The sequence below is a fragment of the Muntiacus reevesi genome, chromosome 18 (assembly GCF_963930625.1).
Source record: "Muntiacus reevesi chromosome 18, mMunRee1.1, whole genome shotgun sequence".
Taxonomy (NCBI): domain Eukaryota; kingdom Metazoa; phylum Chordata; class Mammalia; order Artiodactyla; family Cervidae; genus Muntiacus; species Muntiacus reevesi.
Window position 1 is genome coordinate 33,220,783 of NC_089266.1, and position 26,092 is coordinate 33,246,874.

Genomic DNA, 26,092 nt, shown 5'->3' on the forward strand with positions numbered 1-26,092 from the left:
GGCTAATAAGTTTCAGAGTTTGATAGTACGTGTGTGGGTGAGTGAATGCATGAACACTAACAGTTAGCACTCGTTAAGGTCAAGTAGGTTGATGGAAGCAGATTGTCTCAGATTTGAGGCAGAGTTTCTAGTCTTTGATTTCACTCACCTGCCCATACCTGAGTGTTATTTTTGCCTTTTTTCCCTACTCCATGAATCTCCAAGTCAGGACGATCCCCTGGAGAAGGAAATGGCACCCCACTCCAGTATTCTTGTGTGGAGAATTCCATGGACAGAGGAGCCTGGCAGATTACAGTCCACGGGGATCGCAGAGTTGGACACGACTGAGTGACTCATACCCCTGAATCCCCACTTCCTTCCTCAGCTTCCCATACCTGAATAACTCTTTTGCTTGGATCTGTCCTTCTGAGGGTCTGAATTCAGTTGTAGAGGTGACCAGTTTGGGTTCCTGATTCAACCTTGCTCTCCTGCCTCCTGACTGTCCAGCCATTTCTAAGACCTCATCAGGGACCTCTCAGCTCTGTCCCTGGAGAAACCTCATTGTCCCTCCTGATCTGATGTCTCCAGTGACTCACAGAGGTTTCTTCAGTCCTCCTGTAGGTCAGTTCCTAGTTCTGGGCTCCTCCAACATCTTTGATTGCTTGTCTAATCTCTGGATTCCTCCAGCATTTTTGATGGCTTCTGTCCTTCTTGATATCAACATGGGTTGCCTTGTCACTAGGGGGTTAGGCAGATGGGTGGCTCATGTCTTTCCTTTAGGTCACGACTCACAGGCATCAGAAAGCCTCACCAGACCTTGAAAATGTTCTGGACCTACTCTCTCTGGCACCTTTTGTCATTCCTGCTAGACTATCACCAACCATGTACTGTTGGAGAACTGGCGGTAATCTGCTCATTGGGTGTTCAAAGCCCCATAATAACTGGCAGCAGCACTGCAAGAGTTGACCCAGCTGGGACTCCCTGAGAGCCTCTGTTTCCTCAGTGTCCTCCTCCTCTCTCACCCCTAACCTTTGCGCTCTTTTTCTTCCCCATCCTTCATTTCCTGGGGTCCTTTTCCCCTCCCTTTCCTCCTCTTTTCTCTCCCTCCTCATATGTGGCCTTATTAAGGAGAGGAGAGTATTATCAAACTTCAGTTCAGATTAACATTTCCCTTAAACAGACACAAGTGTAGCAATCCCATAATTGAATGTGTAGCTGTCATGTGATGGAATCTGAGTTTTTACCTTACGGATTACTGATCATTATTCTTACGCAGTAAGCCTTGATGTGAGACTCAGGTCTAAATAAGCAGTGGTTGACTAATTGAGGGTATTTGGAAACTTGTTAAAGAAGTCTCTGTGTAACAATGTCTCTTAGAAGCAGATAAGCCCTAACTTTATAAAGCGGTGACACAGCTTCTGATTGAAAACCCAACTGCCCTTTCTATTCGAGAGAGTCGCTAAGTCTCACAATTAGTTAAATCTTTGTAAAGAGAGAGAGAGAAAAAAAAATCATTGCATCCCCCATGCTCCCTGACCATCTCAAAGATTATGTGATTAACTGGCTGTAGTGGGTGGCTAATTGGCTAAGCTTTAATCTTCACACCACCAGCTATATGGAGGATTATAGGAAATAGGAAGTTATTTAGAGGTTGAGATGGTAGTCATGGGTCAGGAGTGCTATATTAACAAGCAGACCAACTGCTCAAATCAAAGAATTGAAGATGATAATGAAATATTCACATTTCCTTAGAGTGTAAGCTTTGCATTTAATTTCATATATTTTTTTTTGGAGCTGCTTTTTTTTAAACAAAAGTATGATCCTTCAAATTTATATTTCATGGCACTATATTGGCAGCCAAGGGAGACAAATTAATGTTGAATATTCCATTAAAAGTGTTCCCCCTCTACCATTTTAGATCATTGAATGTTTTCTTTCAATTTAAAACTTGGTTTGTAAGAAGGATGATTTCTATTTGATAGTATTGAGATTTCCTAAAAACTATTAATTTATACTATCTATTGCCTGAAGTTATGAACACATGACCAGCCTACTCTTCCAGAAGTAGGAAAGGGCCGAGGAATAAACAAACTGCATTATTACCTGCGAGACAATGGATAAGCCATAATTATTTATCTCTTTTACTTATGTCCCAGAAATACACTAATTTCCTAGGTCATCTGACATGTAAAGGATGTGCTAAAATCAGTAAAGATATGCTTTTCTCTATATTTCGGTGAACCCAAGAATAGTTGAACCAAGGTGGTATTAAGTGCAGTCGAGAATATTAAATATCTGCAGTAACTTAATGAAAAAAAACTTAGAGTAAGAAAGTGTGGTAAACAGAAAATTTTTGAGTGTCTACAACATGCCAAGCACTGGTAAAGGGAGTGTGGGGGCATAAAGCTCCAAACAACAAAAAGTATCTAGATTTTGCCTTTGAGCTCTCTACAGTTCAGTGAGAGAGACAGACATGAATTGAAGATTCATTCATTCAAATAAGTAAAATAAGTTAAGAAAAATATATTGTGCTTTGAGGGGGTATTAGTGGGGAAATGATTTAGGTAGGAAAGTCATGTGATTTAATATTTATTTTGCAAATGTATATTTTGTTTCTCCATCTAAATTTTAAATACCTTGAGGATGGGGACCAAAACCTAACACAATGCTTAATAGATACTTGCTCACTTAATGAAAGTCTTTGTTTTTCCTGTATCTTTTATAGATACTTAGCAGATTTTGGTATATAGTAGGCGCTCAGCAGATTTCTGTTGATTGAAAGGTTGACTAAGTCAGAATAGAATTCTGTAACTAAAAAAATCTGGGACCCTTACAGGATTACCAGATGAGAAAGTTTTTTTTGCCTGCCTCATAAAATCTGGTGGTTCTCTGGGACAGCTCCCTTCAAATGGTGATGCAGGCTTCCCATCTTACAGCTGTGCTGTTTTCACACAAGACCTCCATGTTCACTGTGAGAGGAGAAGAGAGAAGGAATAGAGTTCTCACACCCCTCCTATATGCTGTCCCCTACATGTCATATGTAGCATCCCATTGGCTGTAACCAGTCACGTGGTCCCGATCTGCCTGCAAGGGAGGATGGGAAATGTAGTCTTGTCTAGACACACAAGAAAATGAAATGGGACTTGTGGCAACACATTGCTTGTCTCTACCTCACTATTATCTTGGGCGGTTTGCTGAAGAGATAAATAACTTTGGGACATGGTCTGCCTACTTCATTAGCAGAGATTAGAATCAGAAGTTAATAAAGGCACGTGAGGCAGGCTGAGAGGTGGCCGTGGTGGGGCGTGTTCGCCTTTTGTACAGTCATACTTGTTCTAAGAGGGTTCTCTCAGGGGTAACGCACACAGGACAGAGAAATTAAGCTCAAATGGGCATGTACAACGAAGCTAGAAGAGGAGGTTGTGTCTGCAGCAGTCAGAGGAGGAGGCCCAAGTAAAGCACCTGCAAGGTCTGGAGAAGATGGTGCTTGTTGTTGCCTTCAGACAAAGGGGTGCCTGGTTTCGCTCAGGCACTGATACCCCAATTACGATGCCCTCAGCCACGAGGAACCAATGATTCTATTCAAAACCGCTTACATAAGGAAAAGTAGCTCCGTATAATAAGTTCCAACTTAAAGAATTGAGGGAGGTGGTTAATTCTACAGCCAGTGGTGATCCAGACTCTGCTGTCTTTGTTGTGTCTTTATCTTCAGACCGACTCTTCTCGTGGTTGAGAATGCTTGTAGAAAGTTCCCAGACAGATGGGAGTGGGAGGAGAGGTTCAAGAGGGAGGAGACATACGTATACCTATGACTGATTCATGTTGATATATGGCAGAAGCCAACACAGTATTGTAAAGCAATTGTCCTCCATTTAAAAATAATTTTTTAAAAAAGCTCCCAGACTCCAAATGGCCATAGGAGAGGAGGAGGGTGTATCTTGCTTAAGTCATATATTCACGTAGCTGAGATGTTTTAAAAGCACTTAACAGTGTTCAGCGGAGAAGGTGATGGCACCCCACTCCGGTACTCTTGCCTAGAGAATCCCATGGACGAGGGATCCTGGTGGGCTGCAGTCCATGGGGTCGCACAGAGTTGGACACGGCTGAAGCGGCGGCAGCAGCAGCAACAATGTTCAGTGAGAAGCCTCCTTCCCTCTATGTCCCACCCCCAACATAAATATCAATGTTAATAATCTTTGGTCTATCTTTCCAGGGTTTTCTTAAGTATATGCCAACAGATAAGAATATATTTTCTTAAAAAAATATATATATTTTCTTATTTCCCCCCATCTTTTACGCAAATGGTCGTATACTACACAAATTATCCTACAGTGTTCTTTTATCATCTCAATATACTGGAGATCGTCCCAAACCAACACAAAGTCTTGTCATTGATTTCTGTAGCCTTATAATATTTCATTGTATGTGCTACCATAGTTTATTGAATTAGTCTCCTATTAATATGTGTGTTGTTTCTACTCTGTTACATTGTGTATATATGTATGTACTTAATACCTGTACTTTTTTTTTCTGTTACAAAAATTCATTGGTAAATATCCTTATACATAAGGGGTTTCATAGTGTGAAAGTCTTATCTCTAGTTAAGTTCTTAGAAGGTCAAACAGTATTTACATTTATAATTTTTATATGTCTTAGAGCTTTTTCTTTTTTTTTTTTTTACAGACTTCATTTTTTTAAATTGTATTTCTTTATTTTTGGCTGTGCTGGGTCTTCATTACTGTGAGGGCTTTCACTAGTTGCAGCGAGTAGGGACTACTGTCTAGTTGCAGTGTGTGGACTGCTTGTTGCAGTGGTTTCTCCTGGTGCAGAGCATGGGCTCAGTAGCTGTGGTACACAGGCCTAGTTGCCCTGCAGCATGTGAGATCTTCCCAGACCAAGGGTTGAACCTGTGTCCTCTGCTTTGGCAGGTGGATTCTTAACCACTGGAGTATCAGGGCAGTCCTAATGTGGAGCTTGCGAAGTAGGATGTTTCAATAGCTCTCTTAAATATCTTAAAATTGTCTCAAACTTGATAGCTTAGTCCTTTGAGATTTTTCAGGTAGGTGTTACTTGTAAGACTGATAATCACTTGAAGGCATCTCTGTAGTCACTTAGTCCAATTATTTTTTTTTCTCCGTGGGTTAGGAAAGGAAAACCCCCTGTTAGCCAAATAGATAATCCTTCATTACCATTAGTATTGATTTGGATGGTTGATCAAGGGAGTCAAGAGACTTTGAGATCTAAGTAAATCTTAAGATGTTGCAGCCCCGTGTTGCTCAAACCAATGAAGGTGCCCAGTTGCTGCTGTGTGGATGTGGTACAGTGTAGTCTGTCCATGAGCTGACAGCAGAAACCTGGTAGTTCCTCTCTTCAGGAAGTCTTGAAAGCCAGACAGCAAAGAAATACCAAGTGAAAACAAATTTAGAATGCTATTTATAAATAGTATTTTAAAACCAGGCTATAGAGGAGTAAGTCAAATGAAACATTATTTAGAGAAATGAAGGAAAGCCATATTCCACGTATCACTGACTTTCCCTCTTTCTGTTTCTAAACATACTTTCAAGACTGCGCTGTGTTATAAAGCAGGGAGCTGCTTGTAATACATGGTAATCATTGGATTGCTTTTCATTTTGTAGTTGAACTTCAATTGCTCACCAGCAGATGGCGCTCAGCCACCAGACATTAGCTGGCAGAGCAGCTAATTCCTCTTAAACTTAGAATTCTTAGGTTTTTTTTTTTTTTTTTTTTTTAACATTTATTTATTTATTTCCACCAGGTCTTTACTTGCAGCATACAAACTCTTTAGTTGTGGCATGTGGGATCTAGTTCCCTGACCAGGGATTGAACCCAGGCCCCCTGCACTGGGAGCGTGGAGTCTTAGCCACTGGACCACCAGGGAAGTCCCAGAATTCTTAGGTTTTGTGTGTTATCCCTTCCTGTCCTCCTCCTACTTTTCAGGTACCATGACATTCAAACTTAAGGCAAAAGAATTGTTCCCTTTGGTTTTATTTGCTTGATTTTAGATTGCCTGGATGATTCAAAAATTTCTCATTTCAAATTGAGAAATGAGGCCAAAATGATTTCTGATGGACTTTTCGACCCTCCATTTGTGTTCTTCTGTAAACTGTTGCTCAGTTATGTCCAACCTTTTGTGACTCCATGAACTGTAGCCCACCAGGCTCCTCTGTCCCTGGAATTCTCCAGACAAGAATACTGGAGCAGGTTGCTATTCCCTTCTCCAGGGAATCTTCCTGACTCAGGGATGGAACTCACATCTCCTGCATTGCAGGTAGATTTTTTTTTTTTTTTTTTTAACCGTCTGAGCCACCAAGTTAGCCAACTGTTTTATTAAATTGTAAATATAATATTAAAGCTTCTTACTGATACACTTGGCCAACAGTGAATAGGGGGAAACAGAGTGGTTTAAAATTAGCAAATTGTTTGATTGCAGTAGATCTTCAGGTTCTGTGGTGAGTCTTTGCTTGGATGATGTGTAAGTGATTTTTTCTTGTTTGAGTTCTTATTGTTCTGAACTAATACTAATTAGTTTAAACTAATTGAATAAAGATTATTCAGTTTAACCAAAAAGAAAAATGAGTATTTACTTTTCAGAAGTCACAGTGTTAGGCATTTATTCTCCCTGGAATGCCAGCTCTCTGAAGTCAGGTCTCTCTTGTTCTCTGCCAAGCCCCTAGATTGATGCTGGCACATAGAAGGGCTTCAGTATTTGTGTGGGGGAGGAATGGATGGATGGATGAATAGGTAGATGATATAGAAAGAACTGGACAGAGTACCAGACCTAAAAAAGTTAGCTGTTTGGCAAATAGGTCTACAAGTAGCTCGTGGACTTTCTTCTGATCACTTAGTGTTGAAGTAACAAGGGCGATGTTCGATTATCTTCATCATCAGCCTGCTAGTTTCAACCAGCATGGAGTCTGTGTGCTTGTGGTCAGCATGTTGTCACCATCTTCCACCTGGGTGGGGTGTTTTGGTTTCTGCTGAAAAGCTCATAGGTATGTGTCAGATTGTAGTTCTGTGTATCCCTTGAGGAGGAACTAGGGCTCTTGTTTTATTCCTGAGCTGTTGTTTAAGCTGGGCTTCTCCAGTGATAAAGAATCCGCCTGCCAAGCAGGAGATGAGGGTTTGATCCCTGGGTCAGGAAGATCCCCTGGAGAAGAAAATGGCAACCCACGACACTATTCTTGCCTGGGAAACCCCATGGACAGAGGAGCCTGTTGGGCTAAGACAGACCTGGCTTAGTAACTAAACAGCCACAGCAGCCGTGGATCCACAGCTCATGATCGTGACAGAACAGTTTTACTTGGGGGCTGTTATTGGGAGTTACATCGCAATTGGAGAAAATCCCTAAAGGAAATGAAACATATCCACAAGTTGTGTTGATTCTCCAAGTCACCCAGTTTGGAAATCTTGATCCTCTGTAGTCATTCTACTCACCAGCACTTGTGGAGCTTTCCTTTGAATGATTGGGTGAATTATCCCATCCCTGCTGTCCCATCCCATCACTTCCCTCATCCCGACCCCCATCTCCTTCTGCCTACATTGCACTATCCTTCTGGTCTACCTCCCTGACTGTGGCCCCTCCTCAGTGTAAGCCAGCCTGGATATTGCTACCAGATTTTTGCCTCCAAAGAATTTATACCAGAGAAACTGTTTCTGATTGAAATTTGAGCCTCTGTACATCTTTATATTCATGGAAAGAAACTAACTGAAAAAGCCAGGAATTGCCCTTTCATACCACAGTAGCGTTTTCACACCTACAGGCAAGTCTAGTTACAAAGCTCTGCAGATTCAATTCAGTTCGCTGACACCCTAGAAATACCATCTCTAGTCCTGACTGCAAACCTCTCTGTGGTCTGTGAATACTCAAACACTGGTTTTTTTTCAGACAAAACAAACATTTTATGTAGTCACTTTGACATCTTTTGGAAATGCTAAGAAAAGCTCCTTTTTGGAATTCACTGCTTTTTCAATGCTTCATTTGGTTGATAAGAACATCCTCCTTGTGAACTGTGACGAGTTTCAGCAACATGTGTCAGCAGAAAAATGTGTATCATCTGCACCTCCCTCATATTAATTTAATAAGGTGCATCGTTCACTTTTGGGGAGAAAAATGAAATATATTTATAGCATCAGCAGGGACTATGAAACCTTTTGGTAAAATCTTTTTAAAGACAGATATCTAATGTATTTAGTAATGTGGCATTTATTTAACATGTTCCCTTTATTAGATAAGTTCCATCTTGAAAGACTATAGAATAAAAATGATGGCTTTATTTTTAAAAACATTTCAATCCTAATCTGGGGAGCATGGTAGTTAGCATTTCCTTTCTTTTTTAAGAAAGTATTTATTTATTTGACTGTGCCCACTCTTAGTTGTGTCGTGTGGGATCTAGTTCCCTGACCAGGGATCTAACCTGGGCCTCCTGTACTGAAAGGGTGGAGTCCTAGCCCCTTGACCACCAGGGAAGTCCCAGCATTTTCCTTCTATAACTTACTTTTCAAAGGAGAAACACTCCTTCATTGTCCTTCCAAGAAGGGGCTTGAGCTGCAAGGTGTCTTAGTGACAGAATTCCCTTTCAAGTTAAAATTCCCTCCATCTGCTTGAACAGCATCTGTTTCTGCTTCTAAACTCTTGAAGGTAGGTAGCAGTTGTTTCCTTTTGCTTTCTTCTTTTTTTTTTTTTTTTCTTTTAATCTCTCAAGATAAATGTTAAATACCCCTCTCTTTTTGTCTCCGTTGCTTAAAGAGCTCAGTGGGATTCCTAGTTCTGTTTCACAAACAGATTCTGAATGCTTCTTCTCCAGCATCCTCAGAGGAACCGTCTTTCTGGTCCTGGGGATAGAAACATGACTGTCATGTGGCCTCTTGCCTTCCAGAGTTCATAATTTAGGAAGGGAGACAGATGAGTAAATAACTAACTACAATCCTGCTTGATAAATGCCACGTCGGAGGTTTTGCGCGAGGTGCCTTGGGAGCACCCTGGAGTGATTGATTCAAGGGAAGACGGGGGTGAGGATGGGAATCAGGAAAGACTAAACAGCAGAAGTGACATTTGAGTTGAGCCTTAGGGGATGAACAGAATTTTGCCAGATGGACGAAGGGGTGGGGGTGGGGACCCTCCAGACTCATACAAAAACATGGAGTGTGGAAGTTTGTACCTTTGTCTCGAGACCTGGTGAGCAGTCCATAGGTGTGGAAGGGGGTTTTGGGAGGTGACATAGCCAATATATCACTGGGGCCATATTGTAAAGCTTAAACTTAACCTGTAGCTTCTAGGAAGCATTGATAGTTTTAAAATAGGCGAGATCTTGGGACTTCCCTTGGCGGTCCAGTGGTTAAGACTCCACACTTCAGTGCAGGGGGCACTGGTTTGATCCTTGGCTGGGGAACTAAGATCCCACATGCCAACTGGTGCGGCCAAAAACAAAAAATAGGAGAAATCTGTTTTAGAAAGATCGTTGTGGCAGCAGAGGGTAAGATGATTTGAATGGGGGTGACTGGGAGCAAGGGGGCCAGTCAGAGGCCGTGAGCATCTTCTATGGGAGAGATGATGCTTTTCCGAGCTGAGGCAGCACCCACACGGATGGACACAGGACATGGACTTGAACACCACCTCCTGCAGAGGCCTTGGGAGTTGATGAAACGTGGCCAAGGGTGGGAAGAAAGGAAAAATGGTCCAAATGACTCGGGAATGCAGCGATGCTGCTAAACAGAGAGGATGGAAGAAGAAACTGCTTATGGGGTGAAGGGAGTGGATTTGACTTTGGGTGTGTTGAATTTGGAGCAGAGTTCTCAGCTGGAGAGTCCTAAAGGAAAGCCATAAATGCAGAGAGCGTGAGCTGATAGGGAGTTGCTGTGGGTACAGAGAAATTTGAAAGGATGAGCAGTTGGGGGACCTGCCTTGCCTGGATTTTGATATGTGTTTGGTTTGGATATGTATGTAGCATGGATATGTACCATGAATATGTATGTACCATTCCTTCCCCACCCCCAGATTCTGATTGTGTCCAGCTAGGGCAGGGGGCCCCCAGGTAAGAATCCACTACCATGATGACTCGAGAGAACCATGACTTATTGCGTTTGTGTTGGAGTAGAAACATGGTCCAAGCACTGCTAGTGTCTGTCCTTACAGCCTGAAACCATAGGCACAGATAACACGGCCCAGAGAGAGAGAGTGCAGCCAGAAGAGAAGATCTAAATAGAATCCCTGAGGCACACCACTCTTTAAAGGGCAGATGGAAGAAGAGGTACCTGCAAGTTAGAGGACGTGCTGTGGGAGAGAGGGGTGTGAAAGGAGCCAAGGGAGGAGGGCTTTCCGGGTCAAGGAAGAAGGTCAGCAGTGACCAGGGAGGCCTGGAGGACAAGCAAAGTGAAAGCTGGGACGGGCTTTGGTAGTCAGGAGGTTACGGGTGAGAAGAATCTTAGCAGAGTGACGGAGGTGGAGTTGGATCATGGGCTGAAGAGTGAATCCTGAGGGTCAGGAAGCAGAGTTGGTGAGCGCAGACCATTCCTGAAGGAAGTCTGGCTTGAACAGGAAAGAAGGCCTAAGGATTTATGGGATAGGGAACAGCCAGTGGAAAGCTAAGATCACAAGACTGTGGAAGTGTGAGGATGGAAGACATAGAGGCTCACTCTGGCTGCCTATCTTGGAATCAATTCTACTAAACCCAGCCCCCTTCCTCCGAATCTCACCCCATCCCCACTTTCATCCCAGGCATGTAGATGCCACATGTTTTCTGCTGAGAAATCATTTATTCCTGTTGTTATCCTTTCCTGGGGTGTGTTTCCATGTCTTCCTCATAAAACTCAACCTTAGCTGTTTGGGGTCTCCTTGCCCATCATGAAACCTTCGCTGAGATGGTAGAAAGAAAGGGCTTTGGATTTGGAGTCAGAAGATGTAGGTTGAACTTTAGCTCTGCCGTGAAGCATGTGACCTTGAGAAAGTGACTTGATGTCTCTTTACCTTGGCTTTTCTTGTCAGTAATACCTGCTCTGACTTATACACAGGCTTGTTCACGATTCGAATGAGATCATGTTTGTGAAATGCCATTGAAATGACGGCACACAGAGCCACTGTGTTAGGTTACACTTTCCTAGCTTCTCTTCTTACTGACTTCATTCATTCAGTTGTAGGTTTTGCTGAATAAATTAACTCATTCAACTTTTCTGTTTGTTTGTTTTTCTCCAGTGCCTATTCTGCCGGGCACTGAGGATATAGTGATGAATAAGACAGTCCCTGCTCTTGTGGAGCTCACAGTGTAGAGTGGGAGACAGAAAAATAAATGTGTAGCATACAATCGCTGGCTGTTTCAGTGCTGTAAAGAAAAATAAGGCAGGCCGAGGAGGAGAGCCCAGAAGTTACAGGGAAGGGTTCTGTTTTAGAGGGAGCAGTCGGGGCAGCTTCTCTGAGGACATGACACTCGAGCAGGGTAGAATGAGCAAGGGAACGAGCCCACGTGACCATTGAGGGTGACAAGAGCCTTCGCCATGGGGGGAGGGGCGGCAGCAGGTAGCAGGTGCAAAGGCCCGGAGGCGGGAATGTGTTCACTGTGTCCTAGAAACAACAAAGAGGCTAATGTGGGTTAAAGATGTTGCATTTTACACTAAGGGTGATGGGAAGATAGCGAGAGGTTGTTATCTTTTCTGTGGTGGCTCTGGCAGCTGGTGGGGAGTAGCTTGTGGAGGGCAGGAGCAGAAGCAGGAGACAGGAGTGCCAGGGGTAGAAGCAGTGGAGCAGAGGAGAAGCGGGTGGATTTTAGGTATATTTTGAAGGATTTGCTAGTGGACTCAATGCTGTGAAGGCACCCCAGAGTCAAAGTTGATTCTGAGGGTTTGAGCCTGAGCTGATGATTCTGTGGTTGTCTTGAACTGAAATTGGGAAGAGTGGGGGAGAGGAGAATGGGCTTTGTGGGGAAATTGTCTTTTTTCCTCTGTTCTTTGTGGAATTTAGCTCATAATGAGAAATACTTCCAGTAAAACTGAAAGGATCTTAAAGATCTTCAAATTCAGTGATTTCCAAAGATATAAAGACATCTGCAGGATTATGAAGAATACCTGCCTCTGCCTCCAACACGAGTCTTCCCCACTCACCTGCCAACCGCACCATTAATGAGGGTGGCGTGCTTCTCCAGAGTGGGGCTGGAGTGGAGGCTGAAAACCACTGACCGACTTGGTTTGCTTGTCTTGTGGCTGAGAAAACCAGGCTGAAGAGGTTATTGGAATTGCCCAGGGATGCAGGGCTGGCTGTTGTCTTATTTCGTTTAAGAGTTCCTTCATGTGTGGTTAGTTTCTCTTTTCCATTTCATTGTAAACTCCTTAAACTCTTAAGAATTATATCTTAAGATTTTTCATAGACTTTCTTTCTTACCCAGAACAGTACTAATACGCATCCATCCTGAATATTAGGTTTTAGCACCTGATAATGAAAAGAAAATCAGGTCTCCTGCCCACAGTGGCACCTGCGATTTTACCTGCTCTTGTTAGTAAAGTCATATCCATCATTCGTTGAATTTCCCGACAGATTTAAGGCATCAGCAAGGTCCAGACACACAGGGAGAGGGCAAAGGGGAGGGGAAGAGGGAGAGAGTGATAGTTCAACCTCGAAAAGCTGAACCAAAAATTTGGAATCAGCTCAGAAAGAAGGCATTATGGACGAATTACCACTTTGGGAAACCACTGTACTTTACTATTGCTTTTACATTGAACTATGTGAAAGTGAGATCAAAACAGTTCTTCTAGCATTTAGGACTTCTGCAGGGCTGAATTTAGCCCTGGGAAATCTTTCCTGTATGTCTGGTGGTTGATGCGTGTTTGATATTAATATTAAATTGTGCCTGTATTGTACTTTTATTCTCCCATAGATTTTTAAAACTTTTTTTTCTAGTACCTAATTTTATTTATTTGTTTTTGGTTGTGCTGGGTCATTGTTGCTTCAAGAGCTTTCTCGAGTTGCAGAGAGTGGGGACTACTCTAGTTCCAGCGTGTGGGCTTCTTTTTTTATTTTAATTAATTAATTAATTTTACTTTACAATATTGTGTTGGTTTTGCCATACATTGACTTGAATCCTCCATGGGCGTACATGTATTCCCCATCCTGAAGCCCCCTCCCACCTGCCTCCCCATCCCATCCTGGCAGAGGACATCAGACACCCTGGGCTTCTTAACTGCAGTGGCTTCTCTTGCTGTGGAGCACCGGCTCTGGGGTGCCCAGGCTTCAGGAGTTGCAGCTTTAGGCTCTCTCAGAGCACAGGCTCAGTGGCTCTGGCGCCCGGGTTTAATTGCCCCCACGGGTCTGTGGGATCTTCCGGGATCAGGAATCAAACCTGTGTCTCCTGCATTAGCAGGCAGATTCTTTACCACTGAGCCACCAAGGAAGCCCCTCTAATAGGTATTTTAAAAGTATATTTTAACTACTGAAGGCTCTGATTCAAATTTTCTGTCTTTTGAGAGTCCTAAGACAATTTTCTTAGATTTTTCCCCCATAAGAATTATTAAAATTATGCTCTATGTGTGGCAAGGGCTACAAGTGGAACATTCCAGCATTAACTTTCGAGGCGTCTACTGACTACTCGGGTGCAGCATGCTAATTTGAAAAAGAGCATGGTGATAGAAGCACTTTCAAGTTTACTTTATTCACCTCTGACCCACCATCCTTGTTTTTGGCACTCGTGTTTGCAATGGTTCATACATAATATCCCAGGGGTTATGTGGGTTACGAGAGAGAGTCAAGATTAAGACGGATAATTCAGAATTTGTGTTATAAATGCTTGGTTGTATTCATTGAATTGGTTTTGAAACCTACATGTGTTTCTCTCTGTAAGTAGCAAGATTCCCTGTAATAAGGAATTCAGTGGTAATTTTTTGTGCTAATAAGCCGTCGCGGCAACATTGTATTTTCTTGAGAAATAATATTTGTGCCTTTGGTGCCACCTAGCCCGTGAGACAAATTTTGTCTCAATAGAAAGGCCACTTCCATTTGGCCTTGCGTTTCTGAAATTTAAGACCCTCACTTATGATTATTGACTCAAATATATCATGGAGGATTAGTAAGAGTATTAAGTGTCGCCACAGTCTCCTTCACAAGCTGTAATTCTCCTGGGGACTAGGCTCGGGCCTTATTCATCCTCGTATCTCTTCCAGTCCTGAACACGGTTGCTGGCATAAACCAAGGATGCAATAAATTGCGGTCAAAATGAATTTTCAAAGCATGCGAGGCTGGCCCCCTCTGCCCCCGTGGGAGCGATTTGCGGCCGAGCTGGATTTTTTGAGCTATGTAACGCATTCAATCTTGTTCTTAGGTCCAGCCTGATGACTGGAGGGGCCAAGCGAGGAGCACCCAACCCTTGGCTCTTGGAGGAGCCGGAGGAGACCAGAGGCTTGGGTTTTGATGAAATCCGGCAACAGCAGCAGAAAATTATCCAAGGTACTAAATACCCTAAGGGCGTGGGATCAGAAACCTGGTTGGGTTTTTTTTTTTACCATAGCCTCGGATGTTCCCAATACCCATTGAAAATTGGAGGGAAAACAGTTGGTCTCTGAGAGCTCTTGGCACTTCTGTGCCTCAGGGTACCTGGGGATTAGACAGATGCTGTCATCGGTCCAGGTAGCTGGTGGAAGTAGGGATTCTCTCCTGGGAGAGGGACATAGTGCAGCTCGGGGTCTGGTCATCCCAGGTGACTCGAGGCGTGGGCCTCTTTCTCCTCTCCATGATTAGGACTCATTCTCCAATGAAAAGGCTCCATTTTTTTTTTCACATAAGTCAGTTTGGCTTTTACCTTTAGGTTCATCTTACCCAGCTGGCTCTTAAACCTGCTAATTTCTTCTGTTAATTTCAGAAGTAATGCATGATTGTTATATAATGGTCAAACAATATAGGTATATATAAAATGAAAAATATTTTCTGTATTGTTCCTCCGATCTCAAACTGTAAACAGATTAACAATGTATATTGCCTCAGGCTTTTTTCTGTACGTACATGCATGCATACTGTATATTCAGTATAAGCACTTGTATGTTTTGCATAAGTGAGATCATAATATAGATATTCCTACAGCTTTTTTTTTTTTTTACTTAATATGTGTGATAGACATTTTTTTAATGTCAGTGTTGCAGATGTTACTCCTGCTAATTCTCCTGTTTGAAACACAGCTTTATGTAGGTCTAGTTGACGTCATAAATAGCACATATGTGAAGTGTATGATTCAATAAGCTTTGACATATGCATGCACCTTTGAAACCATCTCTATAATCCAGATCATAAGCATAATCATTACTCCTGATAGTTTTCTTCATTTCTGTTGGTAATTCTTACTGTTGTCCTCCCCACATACCCAGATAGCTGCTGATCTGCTTTCTGTTGCTATAAAATCGCTTGTTTTCTCTAATTCTGTATAAATGGACTCATACGATACGGGTTCTTTGCAAGTTCAGGGATGGGATGGTCTGGCTTCTTTATCTCAGGGTAATTATCTCAAGATTCATCCACATTGTTTCATGGGTCAGTATTTTGTTCTCTTACATCACAGAGTAGTAATCCCTTGTATAAATTGACAACAGTCTGCATATACATTTACCTGTTGATTTATGTTTTGCTCTGCATGTGTGGGGGAAAGGGCTATATGGGAACTCTTTTGTATCCTCCTCTCAATTTTGCTGTGTACTTAAAACTGCTATAAAAAACAAAAGTCTCTTTAAAGAAAAAAAGGTGAAACCTTGTTTATCCACAGATGGCATTGACCATTTGTATAGAAAATCCTAGAGTCTACCCAAGTATAGAGAATCCTACAGATTCTACCGCAAAGCTACTAATTAGTGAGTTTAGCAAGGTTGCATAATCCAAGATCAGTATACAAAAATCATTTGTATTTTTATATACTAGCCACAGCCAGGAGTAGGAATGTATAAATGCCATGAATAAGAGAACAAAAAAGCATGAACTACTTAGGGATAAATCTGGTGTTGAGTTTAACTCTCTGCCAGATCTGTCCATTTCTGAGAGGGGTGTAGAAGTCTCCTAACTATGATAGTAGGTTCAGTCGCTCAGTTGTGTCCAACTCTTTGCGACCCTATGGACTACATCATGCCAGGCTTCCCTGTCCATCACCAACTCCCGGAGCTTGCTCAGACTCATGTCCCTTGAGTCAGTGATTCCATCTAGCCTTCTCATCCTCTGTCACCCCCATCTCCTCCTGCCCTCAATCTTTCTCAGCATCAGGGTCTTTTCCAATGAGTCAGCTCTTTGCATCAGGTGGCCAAACTATTGGAGCTTCAGCATCAGTCCTTCCAATGAATATTCAGAACTGATTTCCTTTAGGATTGACTGGTTTGATTTCCTTGCTGTCCAAGGGTCTCTCAAGAGTCTTCTCCAACACCACAGTTCAAGAGCAATTCTTCAGCCCTCAGCTTTCTTTATGGCCCAAATCTCACATCCATACATAACTACTGGAAAAACCACAGCTTTGACTAGATGAACCTTTGTTGGCAAAGTGATGTCTCTGCTTTTTAATATACTGTCTAGGCTGGTTGTAGCTCTTCTTCCAAGGAGCAAGCATCTTTTAATTTCATGACTGCAGTCACCATCTGCAGTGATTTTGGAGCCCAAGAAAATAAAGTCTGTTGCTCTTTCCATTGTTTCCCCATCTATTTGTCATGAAGTGATCACAGATGCCGTGATCTTAGTTTTTTGAATGTTGAGTTTTCAGCCAGCTTTTTCACTGGCTTTATCTGTTTCTCCTTGTATTTCTATCAGTTTTTGTTTGTTTGTTTGTTTGTTTGCTTCATGTAGTGTGATGCTCTGTTGTTAGGTACATACACATTAAGGATTGCTATGTTGTCTTAGAGAATTGACCCCCTTATTATGTAATACCCTTTTTTATCCTTGATAACTTTACTTGCTTTGAAGTCTGCTCTGTCTGAAATTAATGTAGTAACTCCTGGTTTCTTTTGATGACTATTACTGTGGTTTATCTTTCTCCATTCATTTGCTTTTAATCCATATTTAAAGTGAGGTTTCTTTATATTTAAAGTGAGGTTCTTCAAGGCCACACGTAGTTGAATTTTTGATCTACCCTGTCTTTGTCTTTTAATTGGTGTAGCTTTACATCTTTATTTCGACCTGGATGCCTTTTATTTTTCTTTCTTGCCTTATTACACTTGCTACAACCTCCAGTACAGTGTAGGAATGATGAGAGCAGACATTCTTGCCTTGTTTCTAATCTTATGGAGGAAATAATTCATTTGAAAGCCAGATGTGAGTTTTTTTGTTTTGGTTACTGGATATTTCTTTCTAAAAATATTCTTGAGATTTTTTTTTCCCCCTCCTGGGATACAGTTGTTCGGGTCTTTCTTGCTTTGTCAGGTGGACCAGAGCAGTGTTTATTTTAGAGCATGGGTCAGCAAACCATGGCCTGTGGACCACATCTGGCCCACCACCTGGTTTTGTATGGTCTGCAAGCTAAAAATGGTTTTTCCATTTTTAAACGATTGAAAGGAGCCCCAAAAAGAATATTTCGTGACTTGTTAAAAAAACAAAAAAACTGTGTAATACTCAAAAGTGTAGTGTTCATAAATAAAGTTTTATGGGAGCACAACCATACTCATTCATTTATGTATTACTGATGGATGCTTTCCTATGACGAAAACAGGGTTGGGGCAGCTGCAACAGAGATCATACGAACCACAAAGCCTAAAATATTTGCTGTCTGGCCCTTTGTAGAAAACGTTTGCAGACTCCAGTCCAGAGGTTATTTCCCTTATTTCTGTGCCAGAACGGTTTTGTGTACTCTCTGTGAATTACGCGGTGACCTGGTGAGTGGGGATTAGGAATTTGGTCTTTTGATTGGTTACGTCTTATGTCCAGGACCTGTGAACTCAGAAGGTTATTCCCTCTAAGGTTTTCAGGTGGTTCTTCCCCCGGCCTCAGTCAGTTTCCTCCCTCACATGTCCTGACCAACACTGGCCTGAAGTCGCAGTTTGGATCCCATGCGAATCTCCCGTTTTCTCCCTGCACAGCTCTCTGCTTTCTGGTACTGTGTCCTGCATACTTGAGCCACCTTGACCTGTTTTTCTTTTTTTGGATTCTCCTCAATCTGGGAAGACTGCTGGGCGCCACCTGAGATCCACCTTCCCCACGCCATGGCCTGGGACTCTCAAGCCAAAGATCTGGGACTGAGAGCTCATCTCATTTGTCTCCCAGATCTCAGGGATCACCGCCCTTCATTTCCTGACATCTGCGTCTTGAAACGTTGTTTTGTATATTTTGCCTGTGGTTTTGTGTATTGTTTTGTTTTCTCTTTGTTCGGGGCCAGAAGTCAGTCTGCTCCCTGTCATCCCCTCTTGTCTAGAAGCAGAAGTCTAACTATTTTGAACTCCTTTTTCACAGTGAAATTATCTATCTCATGAAGTCCTAGTCCTCCTGAATCACTTTTATTCCATGGTATTTCACCCCTTATCGTGTCTGAAGCAAAGTGAAGAAGCTGAGAACAGTGCAGCCTTGCACGTAGCCCAGCTGTTCATGTGCAGTGATTTACTTTTCAGGATTCATGGTTCCTGAAAGGAATGTCTTGATAGCTAATACTCATGAAGTTTCTGGGCATCGTTGCTTTTTTTTTTTTTTTTTTTTTTGCCAAGAAAAGCTGTTTTCAGTCAAGAGGAGTGTCTCTGCCACTGACAAGGTGCCTCATTCAGAGATCACTGTGGGCTGGGTGTGAGAGGATGCCGCATGTAAGTGTTTGTGTTGAGTGTCCCACACTTGAGAGCATCCTCACTAAGGTGCCCACCCTTTGGAAGCCGGCTGGCCTTTGGGGTTTGTGGAGTGGAGTTGGGGAGTGAAGGAATGGAGGAGAGGAACACTTATTACAGGTCAGAATGTTTTTCTGCTCTTCCTTTTTGTGTTTTGAAATGCTCTATCCTTCCTTGCTTTCCGAGCAAGCTGTCTTTTCAAGGATGAGCGCAAAAGCAGTTCTCTTTACATGAAACCCTCATTACTCTTTTCTCTGCCTCAAGAACCTTGGTGATATCTGTGCTGAGATTGCCATGGCCATGCTTCCTGGCCAGGTCCTGCACTACAGAACCACGAAGGGTCATTTCTAACTTTGCCTGTGGCATCTGTTAGCCTTTCTGTACTTCCGTTGACCTTTAGAAAACACTTGGAAAATCATCCTAAAATAACAGGTTTCTGGTGGAGCATAGACTCGAGGCAATGAATGCCTTCCCTTCCTGATCTGGAGGCTAAGCCTCCTCACTGCCAGTTAGATGGCCTCAGTTTCTATGCTTCCCATGCTGTAATTTGAAGCACAAATGGGTGTTCGCCAGAAGATGGGTGAGGTGATGACGGTAACTGGATCGCTTCTGGTGGTCCAGAGGTTAGGACTTGGTGCTTTCGCTGCCAGGGTCCAAGTTCCATCCCTGGCTGGGGAACTAAGACCCTGCAAGTTATATGGCACAGCACCCCCCACCATGCCCATCGCCCCCAAATCCCTGAGATAAAACAAGGGAAACTGCCTTTTTGGTCGGTAAAGACCTTTGTCTCTGAGTCAGGGGGTGGATGGCGGACCTGGAAGAAGGTGTATCACTTAGCCTTTCCCCAGGAGGTCTCTGTTGCTGGGGCTTTTAATTAGCTCCAGTTCTTCTTACCATAGTCTATAGATGTTGTTTCTAGATTCTAGCAGAAGACTGTGGATTAGTTCTGGGTTTCTGTGTTTTTAGGTCTTGTAAGTATTTCCGTTGAAATAGTGGTGGGGAAAGTGACTGGCAGGGCTGCGGTGTACCTTGACATCATCCAAGTGGCTCATCTTTGAGCCCCTGGATTCATAAGATCACAGACAGCTCTCCTTCAAGATACCCTTTCTTACAGCTGCCACCTAGACCAAGATTCCTTCCCCCAAAATCTTAAAGCAAAAACATCTGTTCTTAGAACTTGCTCTAAGAGTCTTTCCAATGTAGTGATTAACTTTACCCAGCTTGACCTCATCTTCTCCTCATTCGTTCCTTACTCCCCCTTCTCCAGGGAAAGTTCCTGTGTGTCAGATGTGGGAATTTCCATCGCTCCTCTCTGGGCGCTGGACAACACAGCCTCAGCTACTTTTTCTGCTTTCTAAACTCAGAGGGCTAGCTAGTGTTGACCAGAAGTTGCTCCATATATATGTAGCAGAGACTGTCTTTATTTCTTTTACAGACCTAGAGGGCCCTCTGTGGACATTCCTTGGTTTAAACACATTGATCAGATACGTGATCTGTACTACCAATTGGGCTCAGAAGTGGGGCAAAACCATAGGAAAAGAAGACACAGCCTCAGCCCTTGGGGCTCTTGTCATGTCAAGGGGCCCAAGATTGCCATTCTTAAGAATGTTCTTTGATTTTATTTGCTTGCTAAAATGTCGGTAACTTGTTGCTGTTGACAGTTTCACACATATGAAAGTGAGAGAGTAGGCTAATGATTCCATCTGACCCATCAGTTGTTTCAGCAGTTATCAACTCATGGCCCATCTTGTTTCATCTATTTGTCTACCCACCTTCCCATCCCCGGGATTATTTCTGAAGCACATCCTAGACATTATACCATTTCATTGGTGAATATTCCAGAATATATCTCTAAAGCATGTTTGTAAAAGACACTAAGTCGTATCGGACTCTTTGCAACCCCACAGACTGCAGCATGCCTGGCTTCCCTGTCCCTCCCTATCTCCTGGAGTTTGCCCAAGTTCATATGCGTTGAATCAGTGATGCTATCCAACCATCTCATCCTCTGTTGCCCTGTCTTCTCCTGCCCTCAATCTTTCCCAGCATCAGGGTCTTTTCCAATGAGTCGGTTGTTCACATCAGATGGCCCACATATTGCATCTTCAGCTTCAGCATCAGTTCTTCCACTGAATAGTCTAGGTTGATTTCCTTTAAAATTGACTGGTGTGATCTCCTTGCTGTCCAGGGGACTCTTGAGAGTCTTCTTCAGCACCACAGTTTGAAAGCATCAATTCTTTGGTATGCAGCCTCCTTTATGGTCCAGTTCTCACATCTGTATATAACTACTGGAAAAACCATAGCTTTGACTAGATGGATCTTTATCAGCAAAGTGATGTCTCTCCTCTTTAATACACTGTCTAGGTTTGTCATAGCTTTATTCCTTAATCAAATAATCCAGTCAGATTATTTGATGTTCAGATTTCTCTGATTGTCCAATGATTTTTTTTTTTCTTTTTAGGCTGTTCAATTCAGGATATGAATATGGTCTGTACATTGCAACTAATTGATATGTCCCCTAAGTTTCTTTAATCAATATATGTGTTTGCCAACTCTTTTTTTCTTCAGTTTGTTGACAAAACAAGGGCTTTTGCCCTGTAGTTTCCCACCATCTAGACTTGCTATTTGTTTCCCCATGTGCTGTTTAATGTATTCCTCTGTCCTGCATATTTTCTGTAAATTGGTAGTTAGATTTAGTGGCTTGATCAGAGTCATGTCTGTCATTTTTGGCAGCAATACATTATGATGACCTTCCCTTTATTTTTAATCTGCAGCAACCAGATCATCTTCCCACAATTATATGACATTTAGTTAGAAGATGGGTTTTCTGCATGTCTTAAGATAGGAAGTGTTCAAACACCTAACCATTCTGAAGGGATTTTTTTAAAAATGATTTTATTAATTTTCTGTTGCTGCTATAATAAATTAGCCCAAACTTGATGACTTAACCAACCTAGATAGACAGCATGCTAAAAAACAAAGATATTACTTTGCCAACAAAGGTATGTCTAGTCAAAGCTATGGTTTTTTCAGTAGTCATGTATGGATGTGAGAGTTGGACTGTAAGGAAAGCTGAGCACCAAAGAATTGATTTTTTTGAACTGTGGTGTTGGAGAAGACTCTTGAGAGTCCCTTTGGCTGCAAGGAGATCCAACCAGTCAATCCTAAAATAAATCAGTCCTGAATATTCATTGGAAGAACTGATACTGAAGCTTAAACTCCAATACTTTGGCCCGATGATGTGAAGAACTGACTCATTGGAAAAGACTCTGATTCTGGGAAAGATTGAAGGTAGGAGAAGGAGATGACAGAAGATGAGATGGTTGGATGGCATCACCAACTCAATGGACAGGAGTTTGAGCAAGCTCCAGGAGTTGGTGATGGACAGGGAAGCCTGTCGTGCTGCAGTCCATGAGGCCACAAAGAGTCGGACACGACTGAGTGACTAAACTGAACTGATGACTTAAAGTACAGATTTATCATCTTACAGTTCTGTAGCTCAGAAGTTCAATACAGATCTTACTGGGCTAAGATCAAGCCCTGCTAGCAGGGCTGGGTTCTCTTCTGGAGGCTCCAGGGGAGAATTCATTCCCTTTCCTTTTCCAGCTTCCTGAGGCTACCCACATCCCTTGGCGCACGGATGCCTTCTTCATCTTCAGTGCCAGCATGCTGCATCTCTCTGACCTTTCCTCATAGCTCTCTCTGTCCACAGCTGGGAAAGATTCTGTTTTTAAGGACTCATGTGATTACATTGGGTCCACTTGGATAATCCAGAATAATCTCCTATCTCAAATCCCTTAACTTTAATCATACCTGCGAAGTTTCTTTTGCCCTGTAAGGTCATACATTCACAGGTTCCTGGAATTAGGAGGTGGACATCTTCAGGGTGTAATTATTCTGTGTAGTGCAATGGTCGTTCCATTTTTTAAAGTTAATACCATAGTAACATTGAATTGTGATTAAGAGAGTGTGGTGTGTTACAGATGATCTATTGTGATATAAAAATAAAGCCTTGGGCTGCACATTGGGTAGGGCAGATTATAGTAAGGAACTGCCATTATGATATCATAATAGTTTGCATGGTTCCAGATTAACTGTCTGCATGGGTCTTGATAATTGTTGATATTTTTGCAAATAGCAGCATTTTATTTTCCTTGTCTCTAAGATGACTGTACCACCTCCATTTAAGAAATGCTGCTTTAAGACTTGTAGAAGCTCAGGTCATCATGGTCATTACTACATGCACAGCATCTCTGTTATCTGGGCCTTCTGTGTTTCTGAATTATGGGATGAAACTGTACTGTAACACTTAAACTTTGAGAGGAAGTACTAGGTTCTTATAGAAATGATCTGAGCGGAGCAGAATTTTTAGCCCTCTTTCTGTTTCTCATTAGCAAGATAACCTTTAGGTGGTTGAGGCAGGTATTTCATTCATAATCTGTGTCTATGCTAGGTAAAGCAGCTCCAGGGCTTTGATGATTTTTTTTTCTAATTGAAGATCATAGAGGACTCTCCTTTTCTCTTCTTATATATTGTTTTACCTTTTAATTCACACTGACGCTTGACCCTTGGTTGTATATATAGATTATTTGGGAGATGCATTTGGAGTTTTTCAGTAACATTGGTCATCCTATAGCAGCACTAGGTTGATGATAGATTTTTCTTGGAGTCCATCCAAGAGGTTGTTACTGAAGACCAAAAGGACCTCATTATAAAGTGATTTTGCTATAAAATGGTCCCATGGAGTGATCCCTAGAGACAGCAGGTCATTTGTATTGTTAAAAAAAAAGCACATTGTGTCAAAAAATGTTACTAAAGGGGTCCTTACCACACACCATTAGTTTAAATAAATTCCAGATGAATTAACAAGTTAAGTGTAATGGCTTAATTCCGTAAAAAAAAAATTAGTAGGAAAAACTATGCAAGGAAATGTTAATGTGATCTTGGGCAGAAAGACCTTTGTGATTTCTGCTTTTATAGATGGACCATCATGTGAAACAGACATTTTAAAAACCCAACAACAAGTGAGGCCACAAATGGCAGAGTGATTGGTGGAAAGAGTCATCTGACTCGGCCTTGGAGTGTTCTTTCCAGTGTACCTGCAAGCAAAGGAAAAAAGTACAAAGAGATGGAGACTGCCTAGAGTTAAAAAAAAAAATTATTTTTTGAAGAAAAGATCTTGAGTAACTTGAGTGCTTTTTGAAAATCTTAAAATCTAGAAAAATAACTCATTTAAACAAGATTTTTTGGCCAATGTAGCATGCAGGATCTTAGTTCTCCAAGCAGGGATCAAACCCATGGCCCTTGAAATGGAAGCAGAGAGTCTTAACCACTGGACCGCCAGGGAGATCCCAAAACATAACGTTTTTTAAAAGCAAAAATACTCTTTTGCTATTGTATATATTGTTTTGTATTCTACTTAAAAAAATTTTTTTTCTTAATATTGTTATCATGAACTTCTTTTGAAATCAGAATATACTTGTAAAATATCGCTTTTCATGGCCATTTAGTATTTTACTCTTGACTGTACTAAATCTCTGTGTTTGAGCATTAGGTAGTTTCTAGTTTTTCACTGTTACGGATGTATCCATCTGGGCCCAGTCAGGAGATAGAAATTTGAACATGGGAAATTTAGTGTACAGAATTATTAACTATAACAGGGGGCTAGAGTAAAGAGGGGTTGGCCAGCAAGAAGTGAAAAGAGAGAACTAGCAGGTAGAAGGTGTTGTCAGTCCTGTGCGGGGACAGGGCACCCCCCGCCACCCCAGGGCTGAGGTGCAGATCAGGTTGAAGGGGGTGCAGCTGGGATTCACTGGGTTGCAGAGAAGTTGCTTGCCTTGGTGCCAAGCTGGTTGGACTGCCCTTAGGGGACCAGGAAATAACGTGCCCAGGGAGGTCTCTAACTGGTGGCCCTCTGTTCTAAGCCTGCCCCAGGAGGAGGTGTGCTGGGAGAAGTTGCTTCTGGTTACTGCACACCGAAGGAACTGTCAGCACCCAGAAGCCTGTCAGGAGGGCAGGCTGGAGCCAGGAAGCAAAATTCGTTTTCTCCTGCAGTGTCTCTGCAGTATCCTCCACTGACAAAGCCGGCCAAGGAAAAATTATTGAAAGGACCCAGATCCGTTTTCACACAGCCATCAAAATGAGGGTGAACTTGGAGCTAAGAAGCATTAAGTTGAAAAGCAACAGGGGAAGCGGTATTTCAAGGGATGGCCTTGTGTGTATTGGGTTGGCAAAAAGGTTCCCCTGCGTTCTTCTGCGCCACCTTGTAGAAAAACCAGAATTTTTGGCCAACCCAATACATCACTGCATACCATCCAAATGTTTTCTTGCTTACATTCCTACACACAGAATTGGTAGATATAGAAATTAGCACAGTTCACTCTCTAGAAAAATGTATTAACTATCCCCCCATGACTTAGTACTTAGGAGCTTCTTCGCACTTTGCTTAACCCGGGGTGCTAGTAATCTTCTTAATGCTTACAAGTCTGGTAAGTCAGAAAAAAGCTTCATTATTCTTTGATATCTTTAAAAAATTAGTAGTGATGTTGGAACTTTTATGTCTTTTTTATTCTTCTGTGTATTTCCTGTCTATATCCTTTGCCCATTTAAAAACAAAAAAAAAGAAAGATCATCTTACTGATTTCTACATGCTCTTTATTTATTATCAGAAAGTGTAAACATTTATGTAGTCAAACCTTATTCATTTATAATATTTAAAATTTAATTCATCTGGAAATCATTTTCGTTTAAGGTCTGAGGTATAGGTATTTAACTTTTTTCTTTATTTTGTTCCAGTACTATTAACTCTTTTTTTCTTACTGATTTCAAATATTACTTTGATCATGTATTGAATCCTGTTCCATGCCTGGGTCTGTTTCTGGACCTAAATTGTTTTCCTTAGGTTTTTAGTGACTTAACTGCCTTACTTTTTCTTTCAGAACAGGATGCAGGCCTCGATGCCCTTTCCTCGATCATAAGTCGCCAGAAACAAATGGGGCAGGAAATTGGGAACGAGCTGGATGAGCAAAACGGTAAGAATGTGTCTGACATTGATCAGATTCGCCACTGGGTACTCGTGCTGAAGGCTTGACTGTTTGTTAAATGACTCATATTACAGAGCACCTAAAGTAGTTTAATGTCTATGGATTATTATAGTTTAATGCAATTGAGGGTGGTCTGCGGCTGATTTAGATTGTAGTTACTAAACACTATGTTAAGAAACTTAATAAAAAATCTCCAGTTTTTGAAGCTGCTTTGAAAAGTGCTTTGTTCTATGATCGAGTTATCTCCTGGGCCCTCCATATGTGGTCACGGGGTGAGGTGGCTCAGTGCTTTTCGAGGACGCAGGGACAGGGCA

At 42.1% G+C, this 26,092-nt stretch overlaps 1 protein-coding gene across 2 annotated transcripts in view; it reads left to right on the forward strand.

The window, feature by feature from the left end:
• STX8 (syntaxin 8) overlaps positions 1–26,092 on the forward strand; it is a 198,109-nt gene that overhangs the window by 28,938 nt on the left and 143,079 nt on the right. For both annotated transcript variants that reach the window (XM_065909227.1, XM_065909226.1), the window contains exons 5-6: positions 14,298–14,422; positions 25,674–25,766. In XM_065909227.1, coding sequence (XP_065765299.1) covers positions 14,298–14,422; positions 25,674–25,766 — 218 coding nt within the window. The remainder of the gene's footprint in view (positions 1–14,297; positions 14,423–25,673; positions 25,767–26,092) is intronic.